General features: G+C 43.9%; 1 protein-coding gene across 1 annotated transcript in view; it reads right to left on the minus strand.

Moving 5' to 3' along the window:
- The window catches only part of Myo5c (myosin VC), a 101,169-nt gene that overhangs the window by 5,399 nt on the left and 82,141 nt on the right, over positions 1-13,629 (minus strand). The window contains exons 36-39 of the mRNA XM_008829785.3: positions 12,058-12,212; positions 8,666-8,755; positions 6,407-6,557; positions 3,130-3,412 (exon numbers count right to left, since the gene is read on the minus strand). Of these exons, the coding sequence (XP_008828007.1) occupies positions 3,130-3,412; positions 6,407-6,557; positions 8,666-8,755; positions 12,058-12,212 (679 nt within the window). The remainder of the gene's footprint in view (positions 1-3,129; positions 3,413-6,406; positions 6,558-8,665; positions 8,756-12,057; positions 12,213-13,629) is intronic.

The following is a 13,629-nucleotide window of genomic DNA, read 5'->3' on the forward strand; positions in this document are numbered from 1 at the left end:
TAAATACATTAAAAATTACATTAAATTAAAATGTTCTTAATACCTCAAATTAAGAAGCACATATGGTCATAATGGATTAAAAAAAAAAAAAACCAGCCATCTGAGCTGGAGAGAAAGCTCAGTGGTTCAGAGCACTTGCTGTTCTTACAGAGGATCCAAGTTCAGTTCCCAGCACCCACTCAGGGCAGCTCACAAAAGCCTCTGACTCCAGCTCTAGGGGATTTGATACCCTCTCTTGGTCTCTGTGGGCATCTGCTCTCATATGCACATTTCCCTCCCATATACATAATTTGAAAATAAAAGTATTGGGGCTAGAGAGAAGGCTCAGCAGTTAAGAGCACTGGCTGCTCCTGCAGGGGACCCAGGTTTGATTCCCAGCATCCACATGGTGGCTAACAACTGTCAGTAACTCCAGTTCCAGGGGATCTGATGACCTCTTCTGACTCTGCTGGCATTGCATAGCATGGGTGCACTTACACACATGCAAGCAATATACTCATACACATAAAAAAAAACCTATTTTTAAAAATTTCAAAAAATTCAACCACCAAGACACTAGTGAATGCTATCTACAAGAAGCGCACTTTCTTGATGAAATATGACATAGGTAGGTTAAAAGTAACAGGATAGAGCTGGGTGTGGTGGCGCACGCCTTTAATTCCAGCACTTGGGAGACAGAGGCAGGCGGATCTCTGTAAGTTCAAGGCCAGCCTGGTCTACATAGTGAGTTCCAGGCCAGCTGGGGCTACTGTCTCAAGAAGACCAAAAAAAACAAGTTTCAGGCCAGCTGGGGCTACTGTCTCAAAAAGACCAAAAAAAAAAAAAAAAAAAAAAGTAACAGGATAGAAAAAATATGCTGTGAAAATACCAATCAGAAGAAATCTGGAGTGGCCATACTTCAGAGAAGAGAAAATTACCTGGAAGGGATAAAGAGGGACATTATATAAAGACAGGAAGACCAGTTCTCCCAGAAGACATAACAATTCTTAACTTCTAAGCACATAACAGAGCTTCAATGTACAATAAGCAAGACCTGACAGAGTGATAGAAGAAATAAATCTCTGCATGTAGGTGGACCTAGTAATTAATAGAACTAGAAGAACATCAGCCAGAATACAGAGCTGAGCATATTTACAGACAAGCAGGCCTGCTTGACATTTACGTAACATTTAGCCCTACAACACAGCACACATTCTTTCCAGTGGAAGGTAGACTCTTTACAAACAAGGACCAGATGCTGTGTCATATAAGCCCATCTCAAAGAATTTAAAACAATAAAAATCATATAAGCCATGCTTTTTAACTATAAAAATATTTAGAAATAGGACTGGGGAGCTGGATAAAGTCTTGCTGCTACACAGTCATAGAGATCTGAGTTTATATCCCCCAACCTCCACATAAAAGCCAGGTGTGCCAGCATGTGCCTGTTACCCCAGTGCTGGCCATGAGGAGAAGACAGGTGGATCCCAGGGACTCACTGGCCAGCCAGACTTGCAGAAACAGTGAGTTTCAGGCTCAATCAGAGTCCCTGTCTCAAAAAATAAGGTAGAGAACAACAGAGAAAGATATCTGACTTCAGCCTCTGGCCTCCACAGATGTACACACAGGCAAGTACACTTGTGCACACATATATAGCCCCCCCCCAATAAAACTCGAAAGTCCTGGAAAAGTGGGTTTGCTGCTCATTCTAATACCATAATCCCTTTCCTTAATGCCTGGGGGAATCATCGTTCTACTTTAAAAATACTTTGTTATTTTAATTTTATGTGTATGAGTGTTTTTCCTGAATGTACAACATGTGTACAACATGTGTGCAATGCCCTTCGAGGGCAGAAGGCATCAGATCCCTTGGAACTGGAGTTACAGATGGTTGTTAGCTATGATATGGGTGTTGGGACCTGAACCCAGGCCCTCTGGAAGAACAGCAGGTTCTCTTAACCAATGAGCCATCTCCCTAGTCCCCCATCATTCTACCTTTTGTTTCTAAAAGTTTGGCTGACCAAGTATGATCTATGACCATTCACGGACTTAAATAAAACATAAGAGAAAGGCAATGAAAAAGTCCAAGGTTATAGGCATGCACCACCAGGTTTACGTGGTGCTAGGGGTTGAACCCAGGGTTTTGCACATGCTAGACAAGCATTCTATCAACTGAGCCTCATTCCCAGGCCCTCTCCTCAGTCTTTAGGTTGAGGCTTGTTCAGGCTCAGGGCATCTGCTTAGAGTCTGCGAAGTGTTCAGAACTCTTTCCTTTCTCAATGAAGCGCTGAAGATCCACAAAGACTGGCATTTTTGAATTCCCCTTTGCATCTGAAAACCATAACCTAATGCCATGGGTCTTTGCCCACCTGGTTTGTGTGAAATACAACTTCAACTTTCACTAGTGCTAAAAAGGCATAATGGATGCCCCACAGTGATTTCCTGGCTTGAAATACTTTCTTTGATATCTTCCCTCAGTTCATTACCTCTCATATCACACACAGGTGTCACATGCCCACATATACCACACATACCTGAAACATCTCTCCCATGCTGTATGTTTCCTAATAATGGGCTTCTGTGGCTCCTCAGTTAAAGCTGGGGTTGATGGATCTCCAAACTGTGTGCTACCATCCCCCTCCTCCGGTTGAACTACAAATGCTTTCACTTCCATTCTAGACCCTTTACCTCTGGATTCAACCCACCTCTTTACCTCAGCCCTGCTGGGTCCTGCCAAACAGACCTTTACCATCCAGACCCAGCCTGGGCTGGGCTCCCTCTCGGCTCCACCCTGTGTCTTCATCCATTTCCCTGCCTGGACTGGACTTTATCACCTAACAGCCTCTCTGTCCAGTAATCTTTTGTCTCTGAGCATTCCTGCACCGCTTGTTTGTGAGTTAACCATTCATGCCTTGAATTGCTACTTAGCTATTTTGAGGTCTCCATGTTCCCACCTGGCAGTGCTGTTCACAGAGCAGGTGTGAATACTGGGTGGATGTAGAACAATCAACAGTCAATACTCAGGAGGCTCAGAGTGGCCTGGCACACACCAGCGGGATGGCAGGGAAGGTCAGGCAGGAGTGGGCTGGCCTTCAGAAGCGTTCCCCCCCCCACCAACCTGTCTGGGGAGGCGTGGCTTGTGTGTGTTACCTTATCTGCATCCCTTTCCTACAGGAACACATGTCCTTGCGCAGAAGGAGGCTGTTGAGGGTTACTGCACCAATCAGGTAGAACAGCTGCTTCACCGCCTGCCTCACGAGCTCAGGGTCCAGGCCGTTCTGGCACATGGTGCTGTAGAAATAGCTCAGCTGCTGTAGGACGGAGGTCATGGTGTAGGCATCTGTGTCATCTATGCTGGATGAGCGCTTCCGGAAGCCGGTGGGCTTCAGGCCGGAAATGCCCTGCAGACTCTCGTACTCCAGCATGCCTGGGACTGGGAGGAAGACAGACGCTCTTTACACAGAGGTCAGCCAGGTAGCCTCTTCCTTATCCTCTTGTGGGTGCAGTCAGTGGATACAGTTGTGATAGACAATGCTGGTTAATCTTAATTCAATTTGATGGGACTTTGAATCTCCTAGAAGATAAACTTCTGGGCCTATCTGTGAGGGAATTTCTAGATTAGGCAAATGGAGGTAAGAAGATCCATCCAAAGTGTAGGGGAGCACAATTCTATGGACTGGGGCTCTAGACTGAATAAAAAGGAGAAAGCCGGGGTCTGGAAAGATGACTCAGAGGTTAAGAGCACTGGCTACCCTTGCAGAAGACCTGTGTTGGATGCCCAGAACCCACATGGCAGCTAACAACTGTCTGTAAGTCCAGTTACAGGGGATCTGACGCCCTCTTCAGACCTCTGCAGGCATTGCACAGCACGGGTGCACTTTCATACATGTAGGCAATACACTGATACACATAAAACAAAAATAAAATAAAAATAAAAAATTTTAAAGAGAAAGCGAGCTGAGCACCAGCATTTATCTCTGCTTCTCAACTGTGGATGCAATATGACCAGCTGCCTCACACTTCTGGCCATGATGGACATGTTGCCTGGAACTATGAGCCAAAATAAACCCTTCTTTAAGTTGCTTTCTCAGGTATTTTTTTCACAGCAATAAGAAAAGTAACTAATACATTAAAAAAGAGAACTGAGCCCATTGGAGCACCAGAGTATGGAAGGGCATGGACCTCTGCTTACAAGGGGCAGGAGATCCTCCTGGAGGCTTGGAACAGTACTGTGGACCCCACAGGAAGGGGAACTGGTGAGTAGGAATCATCTAAAGCCTGAGGTATTTAAGTTTCAGACAACTGAGGAAAGTATACACAAATTTGAATGGAATTTAAAGGTTTTAGAAATACTTGCTGTCATGGTTGGCTTCTGTCATCAACTTGAGACACCTGGGAAGAGGGAATTTTAATTGGGGAACTCTCTATCTGACTGACCTATGGCCATGTCTGTGAGGCATTTTCTTGATTGTTCAATGGATGTGGGAGGGCCCAGCCCACTGTGGGTTGATGCCACTCCTGGGCAGGTGGGCCTGGGTTGTTTAAGAAAGCAGGCTGAGCACAGGCCGGGGGAGCAAGCCAGTAAGCAGTGTTTCTCTGTGGTCTGTGCTTCAGCTCCCACCTCCAAGTTCCTGCCCTGAGTTACTATCTGAATACCCTCAAAGATGTACTGCCACTTGGAAGTATGGGATGTAATAAACTCTTCCTCCCCAGGTTATTTTTGGTCACAGTGTTTTCTCATAGCAATAACCAAACTAGAACACTTGACATGGTCACATAAGGTCATATAATACATAGCATATGTTCCTGGGGTTTCCTTACAGGAAGAAAATGATCAACTGATTGCTATTTATGGAATCACCAGCAAACAAAGAACTAAAGGTAGACATTTGTGTGACTATGTTTTCTTAGTTTTTCAAACTATGTTTGAAAAACATATACCGTATACAATATTTATATTTTATTCTATGTTTGAAAAACATATACCATATACAATATTTATAGTGCAAAAAGTCTCTTGGTCCCAGCACTTGGGAGGCAGAGGCAGACTGCCTCAGAGGTTATTTTTGGTCATAGTGTTTTCTCATAACAATAACCAAACTAGAACACTTGACGTGGTCACATAAGGTCATATAATACGTAATATAAGTTGTTCCTGGGGTTTCCTTACAGGAAAAAATGATCAATTGGTTGCTATTTATGGAATCACCTTAATCAAACAAAGAACTAAAGGTAGACATTTTTGTGACCATGTTTTCTGAAAAACATATACCATATACAATATGTATATTTTAATCTGTTTGAAAAGCATATACTGTATATAATATTTATATTTTAAAAAGTCTTGGTCCTAGCACTTGGGAATCAGAGGCAGACTGATCTCTATAAGTATGAGGCCAGCCTGGACTACGTAGAAAGTTCCAGGCTAACCAGGGCTATGCAGTGAAACCTCATTTCAAAGAAAAAAAAGAGTGAGGGGGCAGGAGAGATGGCTCAGTGGTTAAGAGCACTGCTCTTGCAGAGGACCTAGGTTCCATTCCCAGCACCCACATGGCTGCTAACAACTGTCTGTAACCCCAGTTCCAGGGATCCAACACCCTCTTCAGGTTTCTGTGAGCACTGCATGACATGGGAGCACTTATGTAAACACTCATACACATAAAAATAAATAATAAATAAATAAAAATTTTTAAAAGGGAGTGAGAGTGAGATAGAGATAGCGGACATGAAAAGGATGGAGGTAGGGAAAGGGGTGTGACATGAAGAGCCTCTTCAGAGAGCAGCCTTTGTCTCCAGACCAAATCCTCAACCAGTCTCCCTGACTGTGAAATGTCTACATGTATAAAATTCTCGAAGAATAAACAAACCCTCTGCAATAGTAGAATGAATGAATGAATGAATGAATGAAATAAAGTCTTTTGGCTGGGGATGTAGCTCAGCTGGTAGACTGCTTATCTAGTACTCATGAAGCCCTGAATTTGATTCTCAGCACTGCATAAAATTGGGCATTAGGGCTGGAGAGATGACTTGGTGCTTAAGAGTGCTTGCTGCTCTTCCAGAGGACCCAGGTACAGTTCCCAGCAACCACATGGCAGTTTACAACCATGTGTAACTCCAGTTCCAAGAGAACTAACACCCTCTTCTGAACTCTAAGGGCACTGAATGTACATGGTATACTTACATACACATAGGCAAAACACTCATACAAATAAAATAAAAATAAAAATTCTTTTTAAAATGGGCATGGTGCCATCTGCCTGTAATCCCAGCACTCAGGAGGTAGAGCTAGGAGGATCAGGAGTTCAAGGTTAACCTCAGCTATAGCTACATGGCAAGTTTGAGGTCATCCTGGACTATGAGGCTGTGTCTCTAAAAACAAAAAGTCTCAGTGCTACTACTATCTTTTGGTCATCAAGCCTCTTCTTACCTATTATTGGTTGGATGTTATTTTCCATTACAAGAATGAACTGATGATATATCCGTATAGCCACGTCACTCAGGATCTGTCTGTATTCCGTAAGATCAAAATTGTTCAAGCAGTTCTTTTTCTGATGTGGACTGTTATGCTTCATGAATTCCTGGCAGCAATTGGAGCATAGATATTAGAATGCTGTAGACACATAGAAAACTAAAATATGATCTATACTGATATCATAATTATCATCTAGAGTAATTTTTGCATCTTAAAACTTAATGTCTACTTTGATTTAAATGAGTTATTAAAGTATGGGGTAATGTTTATGTTATATGAGAAAAATAGTGATTTTGTTTTATGATCTTGGTCAGTTACACTAAATGCTACTACACTGCCCACTCTTCTATGAATTTGGGCCCCTGAAGTCCACAACTTAATGGAAAAAATTCCCATAGAAGTTCATAGAGCACACTGAAGAGGCATCCACAGAAAGAAATTGCTGTCAGTAGGTTAAATGACTGTGTAGTTACAAGGTGTAGGCCAATATGAAATATTGTAAAATGTGTGCTATGCTTGAATAGTTGTGCCTCCCACCTCAGTTCACGTTGAAGCCCTATTCCCCCAGTACAGTGTGTGTGACTGTAATTGGAGAAGGAAGCTCTAAGGAGGTACTTAAGGTTAAATAACATCATAAGGGCAAGGCCCTGATCTGCTAGAATTAATGTCCCCATAAGAAGAGATACTATTAGGGGCTGGAGAGAAGGCTTAATGGTTAAGAGCACTGCTCTTAGAGACGACCTGAGTTCAGTTTCCAGCTCCCACATGGGGCAGCTCACAATGGCCTGTAACTCCAGTTGCAGGGAATCCAATGCCCTCTTCTGGCTTCTCTGGGCATTGTATGCATTCATATATGCAAAGCAATCATACAAAATAAAAACAAATCTTAAAAGAAATTCACTGACAAAGACACAAGCAAATAGACTTGCCTTCCTGAAGGAAATATCATAGTGGACTTGTATGCACACAAAGAGGGTTTTACGCATGATCTTAGGGTAAAGACAAAAATCATAAAAAGACTAGGATTGGTGTATTTAAGCACATCAAAAATTAAAAGCTATCCATGACAAAGGACTCCATAAGGAAAATTGGAAGACAAATCATAGCATACCAATAATATGTAAAGACTTCTGACAAACAAATATGAAAAAAAATCCACTCAAAGAAAAATGGAGAAAGGATGTGACCAGGAAATTCAAAAGGGAAACTCAAATGACCAAGCACCTGACATGATGCTGGACCTCACAAGTAGCCAGTAAGTGCAACTCACACCACAAGGTATCACTTTGTACTCCTGAGATCTGTAAAGTAAGCTATCTATTGATACCAAGTGATGGTCAAGGTATGAGACATTGAAAACTTCATATAGTGCTGGTGGGACTATAAGATGATACAATCATTTTAGAAATAAGGCTAGAGAAATGGCTCAGTGGGTAAGAGCATTTGCTCTGTAAGCATGAGGACCTCAGTTCTAATCTGCAGCATCCAGGCATGGCTGTGTATGCCTGTACCACCGGCCTTGTGGGGCAGAGACAGGCAAAACCTGAGTGCTCACTGGCCAGGCAACTGAGCCTCAGCTTAGCCTGAGTGACGAGCTTCTGGTTCAGTCAAACTGTCTCAATAAGACAGAGAGCTATAGAGGAAGATCTCCGACATCCTGCTCTGGCCTTCGAATATGGAAGGAAAAAATACTCTAAAAGCCACTTGGCTATTTTGTTTTAATGAAAATTTCCCTGTGAGGTTGGAGGATAAAGAATACCATAATGTTCATGAACGTCTCCCAGAAGAAGAGTGGGATCCAAAGGAAATCTCCTCACAGACTTTGGGAAAGAAATCAGACTCTCCTAGAGAGAACAGCTAGTGAGGAACAAGCATGTTGAACCAAAGGCTACACTCTAGGGTCATAATAGTAAAAACCACAGGACATTACTGTCAGAAGAAAAAGATTATCTCATCTTCCTATTGACTTGAAAACCAAAGAAACGAAGACCTGGCACTAAGCCCAAGGTCTAAACTACTTGGACTCTCATGCCTGTGGTAAAGACACAGGAATATATCAGGTGATGGGCAGAGTGGCCTCCTGGGTGAAGAGGAGGCCAGCAAGCCAGCCAGCACAGAGGCTGTGTGGAGTGGGGCATCCTGGGCACCAATCCCTCTGTGAGAGTGGGATCATGGGCAGTCACAGGCTTTAGCAAGGCAGGCAGGAGTTCTTACCTCTTCTCCACTGTACTGCTTCAGGCAATTGAGGAAATGACAAGTGTTGGAGAGCCAGAAGGACAGCATCTCCAGGTCTTCTAAGTGTTCCTTAAATAAGAAAAGATGATGCTGGGTGACTGGTGTTTCTGAGCCTAGAACAGACTTACCTTTTCTATTGGGTTAGTTGGTAGAATTTGACCAAGGCTAAATTTTCTTTTGTTCACTAAAGCCTTGAGCCAATTTATATTATAATGAAAATAGTTTCTACTTATGAGATAGGCTGCAACCTATAGAAATAGGTTATGCCAGAAGCTGGGAGCTGCAGGGATTCAGGAGATGCTGTCCTGTCTTTGCTCAGCTCATAACATGATAGGGGTAGGACACAGTTAAATCAGTAGTCACATGTGCAGATGGTTAGCTAGACTGTTCTCAGAAAGCTCAGAGAATGGAGAGGTGATGATGAGACAACTTCACCAGCAGGGTGGGAGCATCTGCCACAAAGGGCAAGAAAGAAATGGAGGCTCACGTTCAAGGGTGGCTGAGGAAACCCTGTCATGGGTCAGGAAGAGATGGAAGGAAAAAGAAAGGAACATTAGAACTGGTGCTAATGCTTTGATTTCATGAGAATAGAGCCCAAAATCCCACCACTAGATTTAGTAAGGGGATCTACAGGTTGCAAAGAGGGGGAGAGAATGGATGGAGGCCCTGCGGTCAGCACTTTGGCAGGCAGGGGAAGGAAAAGATTGCAGAGCACAGATGAGCCAAATAAGCACTGGGTTTACTGTGCTATGTGCAGGTGGTGGGGTGGGGTGGGGCAGGTCAGGGCACAAAGGTAAAGGGAGCACACCATCAGTATTTCAGTGTAAATACTTAGCTAAGCAGCAAGGCCAGGCAAACACCACATGTCTGTGGCTGGAACAAAAGGCAGCCTGTCTTGTCTTAAGAAAACCCAAAGCTGGGCCCTGCCCTTTAATCCCAGAACTTGGGAGGCAGAGGCAGGTGGATCTCTGTGAGTTGTAGGCCAGCTAGTGCTACATAGTGCGACCCTGTCTCAAAAAAATAAAAAAAAAAAAGGAAAACCCATTTGTAAACATATAAACAGGGTGTCAGTTCTGGAAGTTGCTCCTGAAAACACTGAAAACACTCTGGTGACTATTATGCATTAGCACAAAACAAAGGTTCTTTTTCTTTTCTTTTTTCTTCTTTCTTTTTCTATTTTTTATTTATTATTTTTTATTTTATGTGTATGAATGTATTGCCTGCGTGTATGTGAGTGCACCCCTGTTGCGTGATGCCGCGGAGGTCAGAAGAGGGCTTCGGATTCCCCTGGAACTGGAGTTAAGGATGGTTTAAAGCTGCCATGTGGGTGCTGGGAATCGAACCTGGGTCCTCTACAAGATCAGTCAGTGCTCTTAACCGCTGAGCCATCTCTCCAGTCCCACTTTCTTCTTTTTTTAAGAAAGTCTTACTATGTAGCCCCAGCCTGCTCTAGGACTCACTATGCAGACCAGGCTGGCCTTGAACTCACACAGATCAGTGTGCTTCTGCCTCTTGAGTGCTGGATTAAAGGTGTGCACTACCACACCTGGCTAGGCTCCTTTTCTTTAGCTCCAAATGAAGAATCGATTCTTGGAGCACATTTTTAGGAGAGAGAATCACCATACTCTGTCCTGTCATACATATAAGGTTTTTAGGCTTCCTTGTTGGTGGAATATTTAAAATAGGGCTTTCTGCTTCTAGAATATAGATTTTGCTAAAAGTGAGGTAGGTGTTCTATACATTCGAATATATCACCACATCAAACAGTGTTTCTCTTCTAGAGAAGAATTTTATTTCCCATAAAAACATTGGATCTAGGCTGAGTTCAAGGCCAACCTGGTCTACATAGTGAGTTCCAGGCCAGCTGGGGCTACAAGGGAGACCTTGTCTCAAAATGACCGAAAAAAAAAAAAAAGGATCTATATTTGTTATCTTTCCATGTGGATCAGCACATTTTTGTGCTCAGAAACATGGACTTTTAAAATACAAAAATTTAACTGTTTTGTTGTTTTATAAAATAAGTTAAAAAATGTTTAGACAGGATCTCATGTAGCTCAGGCTGGCCTCAAACTTACTATGTAACTGAGGGTGACCATGAACTTCTGATCCTCCTGATTCCAGCTCCCAAGTGCTGGGATTACAGGCATGTACCACCATGCCTAGTTTTATGTGGTTCTGGGGATCAAACTCAAGGTTTTGTGAATGCTAAGCAAGTACAAACAGGATCAAAGCCTTTATAAACAGACTTAGTTTACAAACAGAGCCATACCCCCAACCCCATAACTATAAACTAAATGGTTATTTCATGGAAGGAAAAAGTAGGCTGGGTACAAACACCACTTAACTATGGCTAATGGAATTCCTAAACTCAGAACAGTAGGCTCTGCTGGGTGCTACAGCAGTGACTCTAGTCAGGCTCAGCCAGTGGCTGTCCAGATTCCAGGCTGAACCAGGCATTAGCAGAGAGCTCTCTTTACAAAGCTACCACCGTGTGGTACACTCAGTCTGTTTATAAAGGCTTTGATGCTTACTTATAGTCATTTTCTCCTTTATTACTAAGTTTCTGGCGCTGGTAGTGGTGGCCCACACCTTTGGTCCCAGGGCTCAGGAGGCAGAGGCAGGTGGATCTCTGGCCTTCACACAATCCTGCTCTTTGTCCTTGTCATTTGTTTTCATTGTCCACATGTTGCATGGTGAGGAGATTGGTCATAGAGTTCAGCTGGTAACTTCTGATTTGAGTACCGTACATACGTGGGTTCCTCCCCTACAGTAGCTGTCCACTCATTCTGATGAAGACAGCCAGGGAGTGGCATTGAACAGGCTGGACAGAACCTGAGGCCCTGGTGACTGTGTGGAGCAGAACTGCCCTCCAGTGGGTGGCACATTATGTGAGGGCTCCAGACACAGGAAAACTCTCCATCTTCTTCAACACGCTGCATATTTGGGGGTGGGAGTTGGGTGGAAGTTATCCCTTTGCTATAGTATCTTAGCCTTATTAAAGTCACTAACCTAATGAACACATGGCTTTTTTTTTTAACTGGTCCAGGAATAACAGTAACATAATGGTTTTGGGAAGGAGAATATATTTGTCAGTGGGGGATGAGTGATTTTTCATTTTCCATTCCTCATTGCTATGCTGGTGGAGCACATCTTCACACCCAAGAGGATGGAGGGATAGGGAGGTGGCTACCAGGATGCAGTCTCTCCATAAAGCTTTGAGATCTACTGGCTGATCCTTATCCACTTGTCTTTTCCTAGTAGCTTTGCTTCATTGAGGAATCACACAGTTCACCAAAGATCAAAGGCCAGAGGTAAGCAAAGAGTGGGTGTCTGCCCACTACCAGAGGTGTTACCAAATCAGGCACCCCTACCTTCACCACCTGCTTGATGCCATTAATGGTGCTGTTCATGAGGGACTTCAGCATGTCGGCGTCATTCAGAGAGTCCGCGTAGCGCACACACATGAACAGGATGTGAGCAGGCAGCCCAGGGATCATATTCACCACCACGCCACGGGGCTTCAGACCTGCAGCAGAGAGGGATGACCAGCCTCAGTTTCTGCTCTGCCCTCCTCTTACAACTGCTGGTGGGGGTTTTCTGGCCTTTCTATGCTTGGGTGGTGTCTGCATGCCTGGGAGCCCCCCTAGTCTGAGTGATTCAATCTAGGTTCTCCTTTGTCAAAAGTACTTGGGGGCCTTCCTCTTTTAAGAGGCCAGATAGGAGACAGAAGTTGTAACTTTTCCTGCCAAGGAGCCTCTAGACTTGATTCCCAGTATAATAAGAAAGGGACCCCAACTCCATGCACCCCACCTCAGTCTCTTTGATAAGGGTGGGAAGTTACATTAAATAAAGAAACCAGAGACCCAGAGGAGACTAGCTGGTCTCAGGATAAGCATTGTCAGAGTGACATAGCAGGGATGAAAAGATAGATCTTGCAGGAAAACTAAAAAATACAAATAGGCTCTTCCGATGGCCACGTTAAGACAGGCACAAAAGAGGTTCCCATTGCTCTGTACCAGTGAGGGGAGGGCTATATTAGGGTTTGAATCTGAAATGGCTCCACAGGCTAATGTTTTGAACATTTGTTCCCCAATTGGTGCTGCTATTTGGGGAGGCTGGGGTCTAACTGGTGGAATTAGGTCACTAATGGTGGGTCTTTGAAGAAGGCCCATAGTTTACACTGCTGTCTCTGCTTCCTGGCCTGCTATATTGTGAACAGGCTCCATCACACACTCTCACACCATGAACTGAGCTGTCCTACAATGCCATGCAGGTCAAGATGGACTGAAATCTCTGACACTGTGAGCCAAACCACTAAGGTCTTTCCAAAGAAGAGGAAGGAGTCATCTTTCTATTTAAAGGTCTTGGTAGAGGGTGTATAGAGGGCTCACCTTTAAGAGCACTTACTGCTCTTGAAGAGAACCTGAATGAGTTTGAGTCCTAGCACTCCCATTAGGTGACTCACAATCACCTGCATGCTGGTTGATTTTGTTGACACACCTGAGAAGAAGGAACCTCAATTGAGGCATTTCTTCCATCAGGCTGGCCTGTGGTCATGTCTGTGGGATGTTTTCTTGACTGCTAATTGATGTAGGAGGGCCCAGCCCACTGTGGGCAGGTGGGTCTGGGCTGTATGAAAAAGGTAGCTGAGCAAGCCAGGGGAAGCAAGGCAGTAAGCAGCATCCCTCTGTAGTCTCTGCTTTAGTTCCTGTCTCCAGGGTTCTCACCTAGACTTTCTGTCTGACTTCTCTCAGAGATGGACTGTGATATGCTTTTGGCCAGTGTTTATCACACAGCAAGAGGAAGCAAACTAGAACAGCCTGTTAACTCTAGCTTCCAGGGATCTGTGTCACCCTCTTCTGGCTACCATGGGTACCCCTACATATGTATACTTCACACACACACACACACACACACACACACACACACACACACATTTTTTA

This window comes from Nannospalax galili, unplaced genomic scaffold (genome assembly GCF_000622305.1).
Source record: "Nannospalax galili isolate Female #2095 unplaced genomic scaffold, S.galili_v1.0 scaffold213, whole genome shotgun sequence".
Taxonomy (NCBI): domain Eukaryota; kingdom Metazoa; phylum Chordata; class Mammalia; order Rodentia; family Spalacidae; genus Nannospalax; species Nannospalax galili.